At 35.8% G+C, this 23,003-nt stretch overlaps 2 protein-coding genes across 15 annotated transcripts in view; one reads left to right on the top strand and one right to left on the bottom strand.

Annotated features, from left to right (window-relative positions):
• Positions 1–79: 79 nt before the first annotated feature.
• LOC141901430 (syntaxin-16-like) lies at positions 80–5,114 on the top strand. 2 transcript variants are annotated; one of them, XM_074788652.1, is made up of 8 exons: positions 80–220; positions 1,161–1,261; positions 1,346–1,398; positions 2,304–2,410; positions 2,499–2,661; positions 2,742–2,839; positions 3,100–3,243; positions 3,701–5,114. In XM_074788652.1, exons 1-8 carry the CDS (start codon positions 140–142, stop codon positions 3,884–3,886), a joined length of 933 nt encoding a protein of 310 aa, XP_074644753.1. In that variant the 5' UTR covers positions 80–139; the 3' UTR covers positions 3,887–5,114. The 2 variants fall into 2 exon arrangements, with proteins under 2 accessions (XP_074644753.1, XP_074644752.1); XM_074788651.1 differs by having other exon boundaries at positions 80–328.
• Positions 5,115–5,370: 256 nt separating this feature from the next.
• LOC141902915 (dedicator of cytokinesis protein 3-like) overlaps positions 5,371–23,003 on the bottom strand; it is a 31,794-nt gene continuing 14,161 nt past the window's right edge. For 3 of the 13 annotated variants that reach the window (XM_074790859.1, XM_074790861.1, XM_074790863.1), the window contains 25 exons: positions 21,932–22,118; positions 21,423–21,553; positions 21,181–21,279; positions 20,506–20,699; positions 20,036–20,215; positions 19,891–19,949; positions 19,644–19,807; positions 19,214–19,299; positions 17,666–17,822; positions 16,911–17,153; positions 16,346–16,432; positions 16,158–16,265; positions 15,933–16,074; positions 14,692–14,861; positions 14,106–14,375; positions 13,721–13,804; positions 13,517–13,636; positions 13,083–13,162; positions 12,302–12,506; positions 10,774–10,800; positions 10,233–10,349; positions 9,607–9,721; positions 8,644–8,802; positions 8,334–8,392; positions 5,371–7,041 (listed from right to left, as the gene is read on the bottom strand). In XM_074790859.1, coding sequence (XP_074646960.1) covers positions 6,772–7,041; positions 8,334–8,392; positions 8,644–8,802; positions 9,607–9,721; positions 10,233–10,349; positions 10,774–10,800; positions 12,302–12,506; positions 13,083–13,162; positions 13,517–13,636; positions 13,721–13,804; positions 14,106–14,375; positions 14,692–14,861; positions 15,933–16,074; positions 16,158–16,265; positions 16,346–16,432; positions 16,911–17,153; positions 17,666–17,822; positions 19,214–19,299; positions 19,644–19,807; positions 19,891–19,949; positions 20,036–20,215; positions 20,506–20,699; positions 21,181–21,279; positions 21,423–21,553; positions 21,932–22,118 — 3,513 coding nt within the window. In that variant the 3' untranslated portion in view covers positions 5,371–6,771. Of the gene's footprint in view, positions 7,042–8,207; positions 8,250–8,333; positions 8,393–8,643; positions 8,803–9,606; positions 9,722–10,232; positions 10,350–10,773; positions 10,801–12,301; positions 12,507–13,082; positions 13,163–13,516; positions 13,637–13,720; positions 13,805–14,105; positions 14,376–14,691; positions 14,862–15,932; positions 16,075–16,157; positions 16,266–16,345; positions 16,433–16,910; positions 17,154–17,665; positions 17,823–19,213; positions 19,300–19,643; positions 19,808–19,890; positions 19,950–20,035; positions 20,216–20,505; positions 20,700–21,180; positions 21,280–21,422; positions 21,554–21,931; positions 22,119–23,003 lie in introns of all 13 variants that reach the window. The other 10 variants (XM_074790871.1, XM_074790860.1, XM_074790864.1 and 7 more) reach the window with 10 other exon arrangements.

Below are 23,003 nucleotides of genomic sequence, written 5' to 3'. Positions count from 1 at the left end.
GAAAAATATCTCAAAATTATGTCCTAGTTAAGGGCCAATAAAGGTCAAATTGAATTGAATTGGCTGTCATTAATAAACACTTCCGGTGCTACTAAAATCTTCAAATTTCATGAATTTCTGCTCGAAAAAACCCTAAATAATGGCAACTAGAAGTCTAACAGAGGTGTTCATCTTGATGAGGAATAATGCCATGCAAAATCGGCATATATTCTCAGAACAAGTGAGTAGCAAACTCCCTGCATCATCAACTCATCTGCATCATCATCCTGCTGATCCTGCTGCAGATTCCGGTGGTTCCTGCGGCTCTCCTCAGCAGTCACTACTGGCGGTGAGTGCGTGCGTTCCGTGCGTGTGAATCAGCTCTTCTCTGATGTTTGCTGTCGTCGTTTGGTTGCAACGAATTTAAGTTTCGCTATCCTGCTTCTCGTCGTGATGATAGAGAACACTGCTGCATGTGTGTGTTACCAATTTTGAGACTGCTTGTTGGGTAGAGAGAGTTAAACTGCATAGACATCCTCGGACATTTTACGTCCCTTTTTGCCCCTTACCACCTTAGCTGCGGTCTTACCCTTTTTACACGCGGGACCTGATGCCGGATTTTTTTTACACCAATTCAATATCCTTAACCGAGGTACCAGTTTCCTTAGATTGTACCTGGATACTGGACCCTGGGGAAAAAAAACTCGCGTCAGGCCTTCTCTTAGAAGGGCTTGTTTCAATTGATAATAAATTTGACCACTTTCATGGACCACTATCCCGGTCACTGAGACTGGACCGGTCATTGAGAGCGGACCAATGAGTGTCAGACCCTGTGTCTTAGTAATTTGTTTGCTTTAATTGATCGTAACTTTGTTAGTTTTAGCCTGGTTTTCACAATAAATTGCTGTGTCTTTCGGATCTGGGTTCTCTGTCTAGTTTTAGTTTATTCCGTTTTCTATCCTTGATGTTTATAAAATCGGTTAATTCCAGATTGAATATTTTCAGTTCTACCATACCTAACTCGGATAAACTGGGGCCAGAAAAAAATAAGTCCCGAGTCTTGAGCGAAGTCCGAGTTAATTTAAAGATCGGCGCAAGTCAGAAGATCATTTCCTTGTTTTTTGGCCCGGTTAGTCTGAGTTGGCCATGTTTGAGTTTAGGTGATGTTTGTTCTATTTCAGACATACAGCGATGATAGGACGGCTCTAGTTTCACATTCTTCGAGAGACGTTGAATTAGGACTCAGTAATAACTCCCCGACGAATAAATTACCTCCCGAATGGTATGATCCGTTTCGAAATCAATGATCCGATTGTGTTGCGTTGAAAATTTCGGTATAAACTTTTACAATCTACTTTTATTGAAGGATTGATGGGGTCGAAGAAGTACAATACGAAGTGTCAAGAATTAAACAAAAATGTAAGTAAAAAGTTTCCTCCTCAGTGTATATTGAATACTAATGTCTATTGATTAATTGATGAGACCTGTTTTTCTGGGATATTTTGCTCACTTTTTGGGGTACATACCTCATTTATGTCTTAACAGAATGCCAAAAATCGCGGACAACAACTGAATATCCGATATATTTCCAGTTCCGTACCAATTAGATGGATTGGCAAAAAGACTCCTTAAGTCCAGTTGAATGAGAGAGAAAATCCTCCATTTTGTGAAATTTCTTGAATTTTTACATTGTCACCATGCCTACAAAATGAAGTTATTTTTCTTGTGGGGTCTCAACAACTATAAATCAGGGTGGCGTAGGCATGGTAACAATGTTCAAATCCAAGAAATTTCACAAAATGGGGGATTTTCTCTCTCATTCAACTGGACTTAAGGAGTCTTTTTGCCAATCCATCTAATTGGTACAGAACTGGAAATATATCGGATATTCAGTTGTTGTCCGCGATTTTTGGCATTCTGTTAAGACATAAATGAGGTATGTACCCCAAAAAGTAAGCAAAATATCCCAGAAAAACAGGTCTCATCCATTAATAAATAGACATTAGGGCATCAGACAGTCTATCAGATCTTCAGAAGACGTCTAAAAACACAAATCTGGTATACACACACATGTGTCTTTTTTCACATCATGGTCCGGTTTCATAGACCGAGTATAAAAGTTATCCTAGGGGTAAATCCTCAATCTGGGCGACAACCACCATAGTAACAATGAGAAACCTTGGTTATAACTGACGAAATTTCAAAATATTCCCAGGGACTATTTTTCTTCCGCGTCTATGAAACCTAGCCCAGGTGTTGATACAGGCACTATAAATTTGATAGATACACTAGTGATAATAATAATAATAATATGTTTATTTCAGGGAAAGAATTATCGACACTTCACGACAAACATATGAATCGTCCGACGTTGGACGACAGCGTTGACGAAGAACACGCTATTGAAATTCAAACTAGAGAAATAACACAGGTTAAATTAACGAAGTCTTAGTTTCACATTTTTTAGTCAGTTCTAACTCTGAATTATACACAATCTGATGATTGTTTTTGTATTTCAGATGTTTTCGAGATGTCAGAGATTAGTTCAGCAAATAGTCGCTAAGGGGCGCCACGCTACGATACAGGAACAAAAAGTTACTAACAATATAACGAATGCGCTAGCGCGGACTTTAACGGAATTATCAACTACGTTCCGACAAGGACAGTCGAACTATCTGAAAAGTATGTAGTGATTATGGACCAGCGAGGAGTTTGTCTCGTTACTATATTGAGAGTGTTTGTATTGAATTACTGTTTTACAGAATTGAAAAACCGAGAGGAACGTTCAAATAGATACTTTCAAACTGATATGACATTCATGGACGAACAAACGACGGCAGAAGATGAAGTTTATGATCGGGTAATTATCATCCCTCAATCCACTTGAGTACCATATCAAAAGCCGGTTCCCCTCGATCGCATGCATCCCACTCGTGGCATTATAAGTAGGTTTGAGGTTTCTTTTTCCTGTGAAGGGGAGAGGGACCAGAGAAGAACTGAGACTGTACTGATTCCACTAGAATTTGAACGAATAAACCCTTAACTCACTGAGACTTGAACTACTCATCCACTACATCTCTCTGCTGAATTATGAAATATGTTGTTGTTTTGTTTTTAAAGGGTTTTACAGATGTACAACTACGAATAGTCGAAGATAATTCAATAATGGTTCAACAACGAGAAAAGGAAATAGCTCAGATCGTACGATCAATACACGACCTGAATGAGATATTTAAAGATCTCGCTTCGATGGTCGTTGATCAAGTAAGTCGCTGAAAAAAGTCACAAAAAGTCATAATCGCAAGGGGTACTGATTCCCCCTAGGAATGTCGATTTGCCCAGGGTCCAGTTGCACAGTCGTGACTTAAGTCCGAAAGTGGTCTTAAATCTTAAGATTGGTCTTAAGTTGTTAGATTGGTTATAGAACTAAGTTGGTCTTAGACTGGTCTTAAGTCTAAGCCATGACTATGCAACCGGCCCCTGAAGTTTTATGCGAAGATGAAAAATATTAAATTGATACCTAAAATAGTTTAAATTCAAAAACTTCTTCTCTGTATTGCCAAAAAATGAGTAAATCTGAGTGTTCTGACGAGTTTTCTCTCTGGGTGCCCATTTAATTATGGTACATTAAGATGAGTACGCCACTCCCTGAATCAAACCCTAGATCCGCCCCTGATAATTTATCTTTTAAATAGATTTCTTTGTGTATTTTTGATTTCAGGGGACGATTCTCGATCGTATCGATTTCAATTTAGAACAAACGCAATCGACAGTCGAATCCGGGCTGCAACAGTTACAAAAAGCGGAAAAATATCAGAAAAAGAATCGAAAAATGTTGTGTATATTAGGATTAGCAGTGACGATTATATTATTAATTATAATACTTATATCTGTGAAACATAATTAATATTACTGTTAGATCTGAATGTGTGAATACAGTATGAATGTTATTTATATATGAGTGATGAATGATGTATGAGTTTGTTTCATAATGATTGCATTTTCGATGAAAGTTCAATATTTGGGTGGTCGTGAATTGACAATTCTGCGGTCTCGAGTAGGTTTTGGTTCATTTATAGGCAGTCTATATCAGGGTCAGATCTAAGCACTTGTCCGATTGCCCGGGACAAGTATATTCTCATCAGGGCAAGTAGGTTATCATTATCACTTGTCCCAAGTCTAGTGCAATTTTATGTCTCAAAGCTTCTTTCCAACTTGATACAACAGATGATAGTGCCACCAATCGGACTGCCTGAGTAGGGCAAGTAGCTTTTGGAGGGGGCAAGCAAAATTTCAGATATGCTTGCCCTTGGGCAAGTGGCTTTCATTCCTTAGATCGGACCCTGTATATGGATTGGAACCACGAAGCCTACAGGAACAGCTGCTATGTTAGTGAATCTTATTGCGTCGTGAGTTGAGAATCACAGAATTGAAAGTCGTTGTTAAAGTTACAGACTTAAGTCGAGTAAATCCCAGTTGATGTTGAGGGATTTTGAGCATTGTGTGCTGGATGAATTAAATTCACGGTCCAGTTCCACAGTTGTGAGTTAAGATTTAACTCTAAGTTAACTCATTGAAAATGAACTAACTTTAACTCAGAGTTAATTCTAATTCAGAACTGTGGAACTGGGTCCGTATCAACGCTAGGCTAAAAGTTGATACTTTGTTTCTCATTTCCGTGGATCTTAAAAGTTGACCCGGCCGGGCGCCTATCTACCCTGTACATTACTTTCTTCTAAAATGATTAAGCTAACAATAACAGACCTGGCAGTTTACGAAATGAACTGATTACAAATTTTATCGCAGTTTAGAAAAAGACCCGGCCGTCTACAAGAAACAACGTGTCGTTTTTGTTTAGCCATAAGTTTGGTTCTAGTCATATAAATAAATGTAGCTTCATATATAGATTTCTGTTATAAGAATTCAATAAGTAAAGTGGTTGTTATTATTGTAATAGTTAAAATAGAGGATTGAATATGTTTCATTGAATACTGAAATTATTACACTATAAACATAAGAGTCTACAGTAAGTCTACAGTAAGTCATATCAGTTGTGGTCGTAGAGGTTTAAATGATTTCATTGAAGATTTGATTGCATTTCATTCCAAGTGTGGATATACTGTGTTATAAGAATGACTTGACTTCGTAAATAAACAAATTTTTAAAATAAGTAAAAAGATGAATATTAATTGAATGGTTATTCAGTGAATTTTCTCGAGGATGGTGTCGGTGGTCACTGGAAGGATTTCTTCACTGGAGTTCGGGAATTCTATTTCTGTTGGAGTTATTGGGCAGTTACTCACGAGGATGTCGATTGTCCCTCCTCCGTTACAGTGGAGCTTGAATTTTCAGAAAATTCCAAAAAAAAAACTAAAAGAATCTTTCCTTTCTTAAATGATTTCTTTTTATTACGAAATAAGTTAAGAAATCTTAACCGTTTCAAAAATACCATAAGTGATAATGAAATATCATAGAATATACAGATTGTTGGTCGTGAACGATTGGAATTTTAGGGTGAATCAAGAAAATCACCAGTGAAACATAACTTGTATTTGAATTCTTATTTACAGATGGTTTACGGGAAGTTATTACAGGTTTTGTCCGTATATAGTGATAGTACAAAATAGATTGAATATTCTTTCGTGGCTTTTTAACCCATTATAGTTAAGCACATTGCAAAAAGTAACAATATAGCTTAATCTATACTACTGGATCCAGTTCCACAGTTAGAGTTGAAATTAATCATATCAGTCAAATGTCGAGTTAAATCTAAACTCAGAACTGTGGAACTGGGTTCCTTGAATGTAGCCTAATTCAAATTTTGAGCAAAATGTGATTGAATTTATCCGTGATAATCTGAGGTGAATTAACGTATAATAAACTTTGACTCTAATCCAGAAATTACACATAAAATACTTCTATTAAAAATTAACTTCGATATATAACGTTTAAATTCGTAATTCATGATAATAGAATCTATTAAAGTAAATAGTTGAAATTTGACGTTATAAAACAGTTACATATTGAACATTTAACGTACACAACACACATTATATTCATATGAGTGCGGAGATTAATACATAATCAATATGATTTCAACGCATGATTATCAATGAAAATATCATACAAAATATTATAAACGTATTAACGTACAAACGATCTACAATTAATTATTATGCTAATTAAGATAAACCTTGTTCTAAACGTAGAAAATACATGAAATATAAATGTCAAACGCTTTTGACACATGAAAAAAAAAACAAGAGATAAATTTAAACAGATATATTCATCATTAGCACCATATATCATTCATTTCATATATAAACAATTTCATTAATTTCTGGTGTAATACGTAATATCAACAACAGATGAGACGACAAAGTTTTATACAAAATGTACATATCATAATTCACATTCAAATAATATGATTATCTCAGTTTTACCAGATATAGTCAAACTTACTTAAGTCATCATCAGATAAGTCTGCACATTACTAAAGTCATCTGTATTCTTTCGCCTAAATCTATATTTGCAATACAATTTTCGAAAGCGTAAGTTTTCATAAGAGGTCACATAAGTCATTTCTATTTTGGAGTCCCAATTTTTATTGCCAATACAGCTAGAAGTTATCACATTACTCAAGTTGTATCAATTTAAATTTCCAAAACAATTTACAAAGTGTAAGTTGTCAACATAAAGATCTTCCCAACTATGATGACTTAAGCCAGTTTAACAGTTTCTATTGTGACCAGTTAATTCGAATCTAAAAACGTGCATAAACGAACGTAGATATCACATTCTAATGTTAGGCGTACTTGCTTTACGAGGTTTTGGGGGCAGACGAGGAGTTTCAGGATGAGTATGTGTGAATATCGAAGCAGCTCGTTGAATCGGTGAACCGTGAGTCGATTTGCCGTGAAACGACTTGCCAAGTTTTTTCGGTGGTAAACTCGGTGGTAAATCAGGCGCCTCTTCATCTTCCTCCTCTACGGTTACCGCCGACGCGATATTCGCCGTTAATTTACTCAACTCTGATGCCGTCATTATTTGTGGTGCAGACACCTGAACGAAAATTTCGAAAACATTCATTCAGCTATTATCGATCGAATCAAACAAAAACCGCTTAATTCGGATCAGTTTGGACAAAGCAAAATTCACCGAGTTTATCAGAAATCAGGATTGAACATAGTTTACATGTATTAATGGACTGTAAATAATATCCATATTAGATTAAGATCCGGATTGATCCGAATTAAGCCAGTTTCATTATACATTTTTTCCAATCTCAAATTGGATAGAGCCTATGTATGTATTGGATATGTATATAGGGCTGTACCGAGCCATTGAATTTTGGGGGCAGAGAATCCTGAAAAAGGGCAACTCTACCGGATAAATCAATAATATTTGCAAAAAGGGAAATTTCTGAGAGGCAACTGCCCCCGCTAGGTACAGCCCTGATTTATATTCTTTTCCACTAAATGAAAATAAGATATTCATGCTGAAAATTCAAATCTATAGTCTTCAGTCTTGAGTACTGTATTCTAAGTTCTACCAATCATAAATGGATGACCAAATAATCCCAAACCTTCCCTACAAACCCTGAGGTCTTAACCTTAAAATATAGAAACCTATACTGAAAATAAGGTGCTATCAGTGGACACAACACTAATGTTAGAAATAACTACCATACATTTATTGTTGGTTTTATATCTGGTTAAATTTCAGTGTGATGAAGTTATATACATATTTGATAAAAGCCTGCAAGAGTGACCTAAGTATATATGTCATGTACGCATAATCATACAACTCACAACTCAATCTGTGCTCAGTGAGGAATCTGCGTAAACTTACTATCATCAATATAAATATATCTAAATCCTGAATGTTTTACATGAAAGAGACCTGAACATACAAGAAATCATCACTTTAATAACTGCAGTATCGAACGACGAACAATTTCAGAACTAGTTTTATGGCTTTTCTTGGGTACCGGTAGATTGTGTGCAATCAAAGCTTCATAGCATTTCTGATTTTCTTCACACTTTGAGCAGAGCCAACAACACACATTTAAGAGTTAGATTAAATCACAAGTCTGGATCCAGTACAAGAATTCTCAATTAAAATTCAATTTTAAAGAGTAAGAACATTACTGAATTGAGGACCCGGTCGTAGAGTCTGGCTCTGTACGTTGTTGGCTACAGCTTGAACACACTTATTTCAATACATACTTATTCTAACTAAAACCTTGGATCCTTGGAGGACCGTTGAACCTTTTTAATAGATGTAAATATATCATACGTATTTCAATGATATACCAATAATATCGCACAGACAATCATCAGTGATTCACTTACCCTTTTGCTTAAGAATTGGCGTTCGGGAATCGGTGGTTTAGCTTTCTCAGCATCGGATTCTAAAAATAATCCAATTATAATCAGTGAACTTAGGAATTCAATTGAATTGAAAATAAGAAGAAGTTGAAATTTCAATTTAATACATATATATATATTAAACTAATTATAAAGGAGAGTTAAAGATATATAATCATGCTTTATAGAAAACATATCATATACTGTGTACGTGTATTTCTGGGATATAAGATATTGTAAAAAGCTAAAATCTATTCTAAATTCCCTGATCCAATTTCGCACAATTGGAACTCACCGGATAACGAACATTTTCTCGGTGGAAGAGGTGGCCCGGTGGCAGCGTTATCAGTTTCAAAAACGTCATTACTTTCCTGCGACTGCCGAGAAGGGCTACTATTCCCACTAGACGTTACTATGCCGCTATCGGGGGTCAAACACTTGACCATACTAACTACTGAAGTCAAAAATATCGTGTTCATCTTTCAATCAGTAGTAGAAAACTAACTCTAGGTTATGTATAGAAAGTGACTGCATGCATTAGGTCTTAATAGATTACAAAATAATAATACTGGATCCAGTACCAGAGTATTCAGTTTCACTTGCTTCAAAATTAGTTCATTTTCGATGTTAACTGGTTCAGTCATATTTCAACCTAGAATAACCATTTATAAATGACTCGATCTGTGTTATGAGGATAATATGTAGAGAATCCTGTTATAAAAGTTTCCTTGAATTACGAGAGAAATCCCACAATAACGAAGCCAAGATTGAAAAATTCAATATCAGAATGATTATATTTGAGGAGCGACGTTTCGGCTAACAACTATTGCGTACAGTACCCTGTCATTTTGGTACGCCTGATGATGGCTAACAGTTGTTAGCCGAAACATCGCTCCTCAAATATAATCATTCTGATATAGAATTTTTCAATCTTGGCTTCGTTATTGTGGGATTTCTCTCGTTATCATCATACACGGATATCGTGTATCTTCTCGTCTTTTCCTTGAATTAGTAGTTTAATCAACGTTTCGACTATATTCTAATAGTCATCTTCAAGAATACTGCGTTACTGAAGAACAGTATTCCTGAAGATGACTATTAGAATATTTATATAGAAGAAATTTTGAACAAACTACTAAACTCAAGGAAACATTATCGGACATTTTCGCGATTCTCTACATATTTTCAACGTAGAACTATGGAACTGGATCGTGGTTACAGTAATACCTGATTACGCAAATGCAATTAAACTACTGACCTGAACCACTGAGTGACGATACACCAGTACTGCTATCAGCACTTATTCGATTCAGATTCGAATCACTGGCTGGTTTTTGTATCAAATTGCTTTTATTGTTGTTGGACTCTGAAGCCTGAATTAATCAATTATAGAAAAAAGAGCATTCATCAAAAATACTACAGAAATAGTTTAAACGAGTAATGCCACAACCGTTAAATGTTATATGTTTATTTGTAATATTTTCATTTCCAATATGCTTCAAAAACAGACAGCACGAAAGATTAAAGATTATTTGAGATAAAAGAGGAAGATGTTAATGACATGCATTACAGAGTTTACTATTACCGCCACCACCACCACCTACTACTACTCAAAAGCTGTGCTCATACATTTACACCTTTTATGATTTCATAAGGGTTCAAGAAAAAGTAATTAAAAAATTGCACGAAAGATTTCAACACCTTTTCTCGCGAAAATGAACGAAAACTTGTTTAAAGCGATGAAAAAAAAAAACGTTATCCAAATACAAAATAAATGTGACCGATATATATTCTTGTTATATATACGTTATTTCTGATGTCTGCATCAAGTGATGACATAATTCGATACATGTTGTGGTAGTGGGAGGAAGGAGTGCATATTACCTGTTTAAGAGGATAGACGTCTGATCGAGGACGTTCTCGTAAAGAAGATCGAAATACGCTCGCGCAAAGAGATCTCATCTGTACAGGAAGAGGTGGTCGAACGGTAACTTTAATGTCCTGGAGACACACGATAGGGAAAGGTGTGTTATAGATAATCTGTTAGTGCAATTCTACAGTAAATACAGGTTAGTTAATCACGGAGTTAACGAAGCGTAGAATCGTGTGAAAACTTAAAGCAGAATCATATCATCTACTCGAAATGTGCGAAGTATATATCAGTGCAAAAACCAACACGAGATAGAGAGAAGATTGAAAGATCGATGAATAACTATTGATGATATCATGATTTTTTGTTAACAAAATCATAAGCGTTATTAACTTTATTAGAACTGAGTGGAACCAGTGATTCTTCTATTTCTACTGTCTTTAAAATTCAATCAGGACAATAGACAGGTTAATGGGTTTGAAGCAGTTTTAATTGCTGTTAGTATCGTTTTTATTTATCAAAATCCACGGTTAAGCCATCACCAAAAATTCATACCGGGTTCATCTCAGAGTTTTCTTCAGCCTAAAATTAAAACAGATCAGAATTTCTGTACGATCAATTTACAGAAAATACCGCGAATGAACAACGAATTATTCATTCCGTAAACCGGACCCAGTTTCATAGTTGTGAGTTCGCGAGTCGAATCTAAACTCACAACTCTGGAACTTGGTCTCATGTTTTCTGAACCAACGTTGCGAGAATTTCTGTGTGCAATAATAACGATGATAAAAGTACAGATATTTCATGCTAGTAATGAATCTCATGCGCTGTGTGAAGGTGAACAAGCTTCGGTGAATATAATTATTCCTGTAAGAAACGTACGACAATATAAAACAACATAAGGTCTATATTACATCATTAATCATAAGCAAAAAGCAGCGCTGGGATTACAAACATACAACATTATAAACAAACACGTATCTTAAGTTCATAAGAATTTTGTATCAAACTGTTGCACCAAAGAACAGGATCAAGCAGATCAGTGGATAACAGACATCACTATAGTTAAAGCTGGTCTTCAGGGGGGGCATCCATTGATTACCTTCTGCTGGTCATCGGTCACGTGACACGATATGTCCGGTGTTAGTCGTAGTCATTTGCAGGTGGTTTCCGCATGGAGCTTTGGAAAGAAATCCTACAGTTTAACTCCGCTGAAGACCGGCTTTAGAGAACCAACCATCCCAAATCCCGAACCAGAAAAACAGAATCTAATCGCCCATCGCTGCACTTTTTGTGTATTGTTTCTTTTTTTAGATAATAACACAGTTTCCGTGCAAGATGAATATGTAGAAAATCCCACAATAAGTTCAAAAACGAGATGAAATGTTTCGTAGAAAGTGAACATATTTGGGCTATTATACAATCATGTCCAATACTGATTACTCATCAGGCATACAGTACACCTGATGATGGCTATTGCTTAAGTAAATATACTCACTTACAACGCAACACATTTTGTCTCTTTTTTTACTTATTGGTAGGATTTTCTACGTAAGATTTCTTTTTTGATTAACAAAGTTCATCAAACTAGAATAGTCGACTGATGATGAATAGTGAATTGTGTTTTTGAATACCGTATGTGCGATATCGTTCAATCACATATCTCGTATATACTCGTATGATACTGACTACTGAGAGTGGTACAGAGTCTTTCTATTTATCAAATATGTAAAAAAAAGAGGTGCAGGGAAAAATCACGAAGACAAACCGAAACAGAATCTAAAACATTAGCCTCGAAAAACGAATGAAAGAAAATAACTAAAAGCGAAATTTTGAAACGAAGCATAAGACAATTTCCTATCCACAAATTGAATCCAGATTGAAATGAAATTGTGCTCGAAATGCCATCTCTTTATATCATTGTTCAAAATGAATAAATTAAAGCCATACATAAACAGTGCGATAAATTTATCAATTTGTAAACATTCCGGGATTGAAGCCGTTATCATCATCTATTAAGGAGCAATTTGTGTATCGGGAAACTCTTTGCATATACAGCAATTGAAAAATGGCTTAGACATACCCCTAATGGGCAATAGAATCTGCTAGATCCACAGCGCTTCACTGCTGTACCACTTTCAGATTTTGCCCGACTCTTAACAGTCTCACATGAGGAGATACTTTTATCGCTACATACCGATGGAGGTCGTGCTGTTTCGATTACGTAATCTCCGATCTCACCGTAGATGTTCGATTCACGATCGGTGTTCAGTGATAGGTCACTAGTTCTGAAAATCAAAACACACGATCTCAATATTCAAACGATGAATGCAATCGAAATGTACCGTACCCCTCTGTGAGTCCAGTTCCACTGTTTACTGTTAACATTTGAGCTAGGTTAAAGCATCAATTTCCCTTAAAATATTCGGATAATATCTATTTTTATGTTACAGTACTTTTCATAGTAGTATCGCTGTATGTTGTATTGGAAAGAGCATACCATAGATAAGCCATATAATATTACTTATTAGATCATTGTTATCATCCATTTTTTAGTCATTAAGGCTCCTCGTACGCTATGTACAAAGTTACAGCCTTCAGGCTCTGGACGAGTCCTTCATAGTTCATCTCAAGATTTTGTAAGAGAAATTATTACGAATGATATGTATTATGTTCTATGAGAATAACATTAATCAATAAATCAATCATTCAATCAAAATAAACTGATTTTAATTCAAACCTAACTGTCAACTGCGGAACTGAACCCTGAACAAAATCTATCTTATTTATGAAACATGCACCATGAAAATGAATAACTTCATTCAAAAAGAAAGAAAGACTTTCAAACCAATAGAATAAAGCACCTTGAACTTTCAGAAGATTCAGGTCTTAATGACCCATCAATTGGTCGTCTCAGAGTTGCTTGAGCCATATCCGGGGAACCCTGTAAATCATTGTAGAATGTTCTTTTAAAATAAATATACATCAATAAAGCTTCGAAATCATACTCAAAATAATACGTCGATCAACCTCCGAACATAAATTACAAATCAGAACAAGCAGTTTATTAATGATGAATGTGAACAACATTGTGTCGATAGCTAAATAACTTAAAACATTTAGATCTCCATAAATATCTCATCAATAGAGCTGCATATCAAACCCTGAACAGCTTTTGATTTCATTTACTTTTTAATTTTGATGAAAACTAAATGACACAACATATTAGATGATCCCATTCATGACATGAACATTTAAAAAGCGAAAATATCAAAGCTATATCGTATAAATCACTCACTGATTCTTTAATTCCCTGCTTCATTTTTGTAAACATCTCGACGAGACTTTCGTGAAGTGGAATCACGTCTTGTGTCGCTAGTTTACCGTGTATATTCAACGCTTGTTCTAAAACCGTTAACTGAAATTACATCAGTTCAATGAATGATTGAAACATCATTCAGTAACTCAGCATGAACAGGGGTTTTATTTTAAAGAGGTTTACCTGCTCTAGGAATACACCTTTCAGTTTGAGAATATTTTGATACTCAGACGGATGACTCTGAGCGTATTCGCTCGTGAAGAATGCCTGCGCAAATAAAAAAATACATGAATAATCTTTGCTCTGTGGAAGAGTGGATGAGGATCTGGTCTCATGATTCCCTAGTGCAAGCAGTAGCCTGTGTGATACTTCTCAAACCAATGTCACTTCTCTAAGGAGAGAGATGACTGATACACAGTTACAGATATAGGCAAGAGGTAATAACATGAATGTCACTCTTCTCCAGGGAGAATTGACTGATACATCATTGTGGATCATGTGCACCTAACAAAACCGGTATTCTCAAAATTATTACGCAATTTCTGATGAACTGAAATGATGAAGTTACCTTTTCATAATTCTCCATTCCTCCATTAACAGCTGCGTCTATGACACCTTTCAGTATAATAGTCAATGGATTGAGAGATGAATTACGATCAGGAGTCAACTGATAGGATAAAGTCATATCTTTCAGTTCGATGTTCTTCAAATGAACTGATTCAATAGCTGTTTCTATCGGTGATAACGTCTCTATTTGAATACTCTTTACTTCGCAGTAACGCAGAATGTTCGGTAGTTTATCCGCTAATACCAACTTTGTTCTTTCCAAGCACAATGTCTACAATAACAAATATCGAACAAACTCATAAATGCAACAAGTCAAAAAAACATATAGGGCCTAAGAAGGAAATCCCATAATAGATTCGGCCAAAAAAAGAAAGTTGAAGCTGAAAGTATTGTCGAATTTCTTTTATATTCTTCTTACACAGATATTGTGTATCTTCTTGTCTTATAAAGGGCCTACCAGTGTCAATTTTAAATCTAGGTTACAAAAATACATTATAGAAATAGGGAATTGATTATTTGAGCCTGACATAAAGGCTGTACAGTCACTATGAACAGTCACTAGGCAGCAGTTGATATAACTAACTTACCTTGAAGTTATTTTCCTTATCTTTGATGCCATCTTTGTGGAATGGCCGATCGTATTTGAATGTTTCAACCTCATTGTAAGTATAGAATTTCGATATGGCAGACGGTATCTTGCGACCTTTGAATTGCTGTCTCTCACCCGCAGTGCAATGTACATTACAAATTTGAAGAGCTGAACGTTCGTTGAGGAATATAAAACCACTGAGACATTATTAGACTTTATCAACCACTTACTGCCTCTTCCCAGTTGCTACTATGAGATAACTTAATTGAAGAACTGGATCTACGAGATATTTCATAGCGGCAATGATGCCTGAACTGGAACTATGAGATGTCTCATAGTGGCAATAATCCCTGAACTGGAACTATGAGATGTCTCATAGCGGCAATAATCCCTGAACTGGAACTACGAGATATCTCATAGCGGCAATAATCCCTGAACTGGAACTATGAGATGTCTCATAGCGGCAATGATGCCTGAACTGGAACTATGAGATATCTCATAGCGGCAATAATCCCTGAACTGGAACTATGAGATATCTCATAGCGGCAATAATCCCTGAACTGGAACTATGAGATGTCTCATAGTGGCAATAATCCCTGAACTGGAACTATGAGATGTCTCATAGCGGCAATAATCCCTGAACTGGAACTACGAGATATCTCATAGCGGCAATAATCCCTGAACTGGAACTATGATATGTCTCATAGTGGCAATAATCCCTGAACTGGAACTATGAGATGTCTCATAGCGGCAATAATCCCTGAACTGGAACTACGAGATATCTCATAGCGGCAATAATCCCTGAACTGGAACTATGAGATGTCTCATAGCGGCAATGATGCCTGAACTGGAACTATGAGATATCTCATAGCGGCAATAATCCCTGAACTGGAACTATGAGATGTCTCATAGTGGCAATGATGCCTGAACTGGAACTATGAGATATCTCATAGCGGCAATAATCCCTGAACTGGAACTATGAGATGTCTTATAATGGCAATGATGCCTGAACTGGAACTATGAGATATCTCATAGCGGCAATAATCCCTGAACTGGAACTATGAGATATCTCATAGCAGCAATAATCCCTGAACTGGAACAATGAGATATCTCATAGTGGCAATGATGCCTGAACTGGAACTATGAAATATCTCATTACGATAATGATGCCTGAACCTGGAACTATGAGATAACTCGTAGTTGACAGTGAACGTGTAAATGCGTTAAAGTAAAGGATACAAACACCTTCTCCATTGAGTACGTGATCTTCTGGTGGTGTGTTCACTGTTAGAATAGTTGCGTGTGGAAATTCAGCCAGAAGTCGCTGATGACATTCGCCCAATCTTTCCATTTCTTTTCCGCGATAAATGAAACATTTATTCTGTAAAATAATGGATGAAAATATCAGAAACATCAGGAGGATGTTTACTGTTAGAACGTCAGTGAATGATTGAGTTTACAGACCCGTATGAATCCTGGCAGACTACGACCGTAAAATCCGACTCTGAAGAACGACGGTTCGAATCTAAGATCAGGTCTCAGAATGTTTTCATAGAATTTCGCTTGCATAGTCTATAAATAAACATCATAAAATCAAATCATCGTTCTAATAATTTACAAATACAAGAAACTGTTACGAAAGAACAACCTACCAGAATTTCACTGAGTTTTTTATAATCGTACATCTCTTTGTAGAGTAGAGCGAGTTCCTCACACAGCGGAAAACTGTATTCCCAAGACTTTAAACACAAATATACACAATTCATTAATTCATTTCTAAGAGCAATTTCATATCTATTATAGATGCTGCAGGGCCAAAATATGGCATCTTGCGCAACTGAATTTAATCTGAATGGGGGAGGAGGTTTTGGCTAAACTCCTCAATGGATCCAGGTAATATCTATGTCCATATTTTTTTTTGCAAAGAAAATTTCAAAAAGACAAGATATCCACCTAAATTGGCCCTGATAAGGCCTAGATAAGCCCCTTTTTGTCCTAAATTTTCACTGGACCCCTAGCAATGTATGCTTGTCGCCCTCGCATTGCCAAATCTACCCTTTACAAATTAAGTGCCAATTCCAATTTTCAGGTTGAACCCTTGATTAGATGATGGGATTTAGGCAAATCGCCAGCAGAAACTGTTAGAAAATATTGTGGTATTTTTATCTCATCTACGAGCCGAGTAAAACTATCATTCTATCATATGTCGTTGTATACCTTTCCTTTATCAAAGTAATCAATAATCAGCCGATAAATTTGTTCCTTTCTCTCTCGTTGGCGCTGAGCTATATAAGACTGATGCGCCGGTAAGAAACTATCGCTCCAGTCCAATAATCCGGCGTGTAGTGATAACGTCAATCCGGCTTCCACGTAATTTCCTTCTTCTAAATGAAGATCGCAGAGTTTATAAATGTAGCGAATGTACATTTCTTCACGAGCGATTTCGGTTTTGTAGAAATTCTGTAAGAACAAGATAAACAATGTCTAATTACCGATATACATGTACCACTGACTTGGGTAAAACCGCTACTAATTTGGGTAAAATAGATACTAATTTGTGTGTATCACCAGTAAGAAGAAGTTTGAGTTGAAATCAATCTATTCTCAATGAGTCAAATCCTAACTCAGAACTGTGGAACTGGATCCAGAGGAGTTGTAGCCAATTAAACAAGAAAACAGGTAGGTTCACTGATTGTGTTAGAAATCATCAGCTTTCACTTCTACCTGATGGGGCTAAAAATATGCACTAGAAGCGAACGCTTGTGATTTCTAATTAAATCAGTTATACTACACAGAAATACCTGTTTTCAAGTTAACTTAAGTAATCTGGAGCTGGTTCCACAGTTGTTAGAGTTGAAATCAGTAAATTGTTTTCAATGAGTTAACGCCGAGTCAAATGTTAACTCACAACTGTGGAACTGGATCCAGGTTTCTACTGAAATTTGCTAAAACGCGAGACGTTCTATACTCACCAATAAATTAACCATGCATAACATTTTCAGCAAGTATGAAGAACATTGACTGCAGCGTCTGTAATCCAGTAACAACTCTAATAGTTTCGTTACTGATTTGATAAATGCGGTTCCACTCTCCTTCCACTGTGGTTCATCATCTATCTTCTGTTGAAGCCTGCAAAACAGTTTTCTTATTCAACCCCTTTTTCATAAAAGATTTGTCGCATCTAAGATGAAATAAGACTAAGTTAGGATTTTTTAATGATTTTTACGAAATTCCACACATCAGCGGCATTGAAACGGTATCTATACCTTACTTGAATATTATTTATATGGAAAGTTCAATTTTTAAGTGAATACTAATAAATTATAATGAACATTGATGACAACAAAATTACATAGATATAATATGGACCTAAAACTATGATGATCGTATTAATGATTGTGTAAAGGAAACCATTACCACTTCATCCGACCAACAAAAGAAAATTCATAAAATTTCAATCCTTTGCCATAGAATAGATAAGGACCAGCAATAATTCCCATAGAAAATGAAATAATATCTAAGTTAAATCTTAATGATTGATCGTAAGCTATGTACGAAATAAAACATATAAATATATATATATATATATTAAAAAATTTCTAAAAAAAGTCATTCTTATTCAAAAGTTAATGGTAGTTAATCATTTCTCTAAAACTAGTAAAACTTAATGGTGGATTGAATAAACTTAAATATATTCAAATATAAACGGTTATGGAATACATTCTCATGTCTATAGATTCGAAGATAAGAACGACATATTAATTAATACATAATATACTGAATGATATATCAGTTGAATGAATCAAAAATACACGTTTAAAGATACTGTTTAAAACTAACACCGAGAAAAATGTAGAAAAACATGTAGCTAACAAAAAAGTGAAATAGGCGTCTAAAATAACGATGATATGTTAAACTTACACCAACATTTTCCTGTGAGAAAGTTTTTAAACGAAATACGATTGCGGTAACTTCTATAAGTAAACACGAATATAGCGACGACAATATATATATCAACTTTCGAACAAAAACTGTAGATTATTTTATTGTTTGTCGACACAAATGTTGTTGGAGCGATGGTTTAATAGTCATAAGAGCTGTGTGAATCTATGATGATTAGTCACTTGTGATTACTGACTGACTGACGGAGGGGTGACACACCAGCAGTAGAAAATTACAAATACCGGTACATGCGAACCTCCAATACAGACAGAAAGCTAAAAATGCGCCTGATCCAACTAAATTCACCCACTGAGCTAAAATATCATTGAATTATCTAGATGAAATATTGAAAGATTTCGCTCATCGGATAGCTCAGTGAGTTTCGATAAACAATCAAGTTAATATTTGTAGACCTGTCGTTAGGAAGCAGCGGTCTGTGTGTGAAGAATAGTAAGAATTGATTTTAAATTCTCGACTCGTTAAAACTCTTAAAGAATTACGATTAATCGAATACAGGAATCAATTTCTGGAGAATGGAGACAGAAGACGAACCGGAACGAATGGAAATCAAGACTTACATCTGTTCGAATAACTTCCTGTATTCATCATCGCCTTTATTACGACTGATCAGAATATCCAACTTGTCAATCAGTTCGTATTCAACCTTAAATTCAAACAATATTCATCAAGTTTTATACATATTATAGATCCAAACCCTCTCGACTGCGTTCCACAGTTGTGAGTGAAGATTTGACTCCTTGAAAATGAACTGATTTTAACTCAGGGTTAACTCTTAGTCAGAATTGAACTTGAACTTATTGAAAATGAACTAATTTGAAGTCAAAGCGAACTCTAACTCATAATTGTGGAACTGGATCCTATGTTTCCGTTTTTGCTGTGATTTGGTATAGAAAGTGCCCTCCCCATAATAGTGAGTTCACATAAACAATTCAGAACCCGAGAAAGGGCCCTGGATCCGCCCCTGCCACATGTTTCAACTAAACTTACGGATAAACCTCTCGCAATAGTCATACTCTTCTTGGCGTTCTGTTCGACTTGCATCATATCGAACAGTATCGGTAAAGTCGCCTTTCTGACGTTAGTTTCAGGTACTAACGTCACTTCTAGAAACGGTCCTACCATATCCGGAATGAAGTTGATTTTGTGTGAATCTGCGAACAATATCAAATTGATATTTGAGGTTCATCAATAATATATTTGATGGACGTTTGAAATTGAAGGATAAATAGTTCACCTAAACTCTGCCACATTGTGACAATTTCAAAAGCCATCGGAACTCTCATATCGAAATATCTGAAATAGACACGAAAAACAAATTAACATACAGTAGTTTATCGAAAATAAACTCTCATTTCAAGTACGATTCATGCAGTTCTTACTTCTCTTTGATTTTTTCCTGTTTAGCCTCAGAGAAATTCTCCAGTTGCAATGATTCTTGTGTGATGAACGCCACTGCCAATTTGAAATAGGTTTTCCACAACTCAATATCAAAATCAGGTCCATCTTTGAATTTATCATTGAGTGCTTGATCGAGGTATTGCGAGGCAACAAGTATCACACTGAAAATAATGATAATAACGTAGACGTGTGAAATATCGGATGCATTGAATTGATGTAGATTTTACTCCACTCTAGGGAAATTTTCGAGGACAAACTTTTCTCGATTTGAGAACAACATCAAAGTTTTATGGGAAATAAAAGATGAAGATCAAATCAAGATGAAAAAAATATCTCAACAAACATCTGAGTTAAACAGTTATCTCTGAGTTAAACAGTTATCTCTGAGTTAAACAGTTATCTTTGAGCTGCTCAGAAATGACTTCAGCGGAGCCTGTGGTATAATAGTCACCTGTTAAAAACCATTCTCATCACCATCCAATCCGGCGGGAAGATATTGACTCTGACGAGATCCGTGAACACCGTTAACATGCGATTGAGAAATATCTTCAACGGTGGTCTAGCTTTGAAACTATCCAGGATACATTTATAATGTCGTTCAGACATCAACCAAAGCATACCGATCAAACACGATACCATCGGACCCTGTAATAATACAACATTGATACACAGTTTGAAATTAATATAACCAACAATTGGTTTACATAGACAAGTGACTCTCAAATTCAATTGAAGAAAAACCTACAATTCATGAAGGAAAACTACGAGAGGATTGATATCTCTACTCAATTCTGAGAGCCACTTTTAAAACTGTTTTGAAAATGACTATAAGAATTGAATCAAAAAGTCAAATACATGTACTCTCTCAGTTTTCTTCCTAAGCTGGGTATTTTCTTTAATATTTCACAATTTAAGTCAAACACAGGGTACACACTGATCTAGTCAATGTCAACTGTCTTTAAGTCTATCTGTATATATTATCTCTTTCAGTTTTCTGGTCACTGTGGTCATCAATCAACAGCTGAAACGTTGCATGTCGTTAACTTACAAAACTATTTCTCGTAAATCTTCAGCGTTGCCCATTTCATTTATCCCACAATACTGAATATTAAAATAGTAAACTTACCGCAGCACGGCTGACTCTATCTATCTGCATCACACATTCAGACACGACATCCAGTATTGACTTCACCAACACTTCGATATTATAATCTATTGCTTCTTCCTAAATTCCACAATATCAGAAACACAGAAATCATCATTAGACCTCATAAACGGTGCAGTATAATTGGCCAAGATAAGAGCAATTCATAAACTCTTTATTTACATTCCTTCCACATATCTATACAAATTGAAAAGTTTACGTACAAGTGATCTATGTTTTTGAAGGAATGAAAGAATGTCTCCTAAAACATCCGAACACATGGCCAGCTCAACTTTACAGATGAGAAATCGTTTGAGTAGACCCATACACATCGACATTATCACAGTCCGAGACTCTGAAATTTAAATGACAAATTGTACTCAGTAGTTCGATTATGTTTCTAGTTCAAATTATTTTACAAAACCGAATATCTAAATCTAGTTCCACAAGTTCTGGACCCAGTTCTAGAGTTGTTTGACTTAACAGTGAAAATTAGTTCATTTTCAATATTTCTACTCTTGATTCAATAGTATTGAAACTGTAGAACGGTTTAACTGGATCCTGAGTTTGATTGTACTCTGATAACAATTGAGTTTCAATTTCATGTTAAACATAAAGATCTGCCCCCAGTTTCAAAGTTCTGAGTTAGATAAATAAAATCATCTTCAATCATTAAACTCTATGGAGGCAAACTTAAATTCAGAATTGTGGAACTGCGGTCGGGTTTGTTCACCTGGATCATGGAACATCTGGGATTTGATGCAGTTCCTCGTAGCTTGAAGTTGCCCCCGAATGACGACGTCAGTGTGGTCACGTGGTATCGTGTTTATGCAATTACATATGAGATCGCTCAATTCACGTTGAGTTATTAATTCTAGAAGGCCGTCGTAGATCGTACTCAGATTTTCCAACAGAAGCACCTGAAAATATAGATAATCGGTTTAAAACAGGCGAATAAACTGTGATACAACGAATACGAACGCTGTGTCTGATCAGTTATTTTAAACCGCATAATTCCTTAAGGTAAATTGAATTGAAACTAAACAATGGCTGAGATTAGAATAACAGGGAACTCTGTTGTAAATACGACCATTTTCATACGACTATATTTAACCAGAAATGGTTCTTGACGATGAAGTTCAACAAGAGTAAGTTCAGTATCCCTGACCTGTACGAAGGCTGTCGATAGACAGAAACGACAAACTTGTTTTTTTCAAACACCCTCAACCCGCTAAGCGCCATGCAGGGCATTATAAGCGGGTTCGATGTTTCTCTTTCCCAATGGGGGAGAGACCAGAGAAGAACCTTCAAATGATTACTCCAAGCTTCGACCGAGAGACTCTGTCGCCACCAGGGTTCGAACCCATAAACCCTGGATTGACGAGACCAGTGACCGGCGTCTTAAACCACTCGGCCACTGCGCCTCTCCGAATTTCAAACCAGTTATAATGATGACTGAGGAAAACATTAGTCAACAGTTAAGTTTTACAGAATTTGCATCAGAATTTTCCAATAAATCTAAACGTGCAAAAAATACAGAAATAGAATCCTTTCTACTGTCTATTCGTAGATAATGTTGGGTGCTGTGGGTTGCAGATATTTGAGAAAATCTGTTTTCTTTTACAGAAAAATTCCTGATGGCAAAATTGCATTATATAAGTAAAGCAGGCCTACACATGCAAATTGAAATTGCTATGAAAAAACATTTGTGAGCACGGTATCAACACACTGAATTGTGTTCATTACAGAATCTTATGTTTACTGTTTTGTAACTTCTGGAAAAAATGAATGATGAAATAAAAGTC

The sequence above is a fragment of the Tubulanus polymorphus genome, chromosome 3 (genome assembly GCF_964204645.1).
Source record: "Tubulanus polymorphus chromosome 3, tnTubPoly1.2, whole genome shotgun sequence".
NCBI lineage: Eukaryota > Metazoa > Nemertea > Palaeonemertea > Tubulaniformes > Tubulanidae > Tubulanus > Tubulanus polymorphus.
This window is presented reverse-complemented; position numbering and strand designations above follow the sequence as displayed.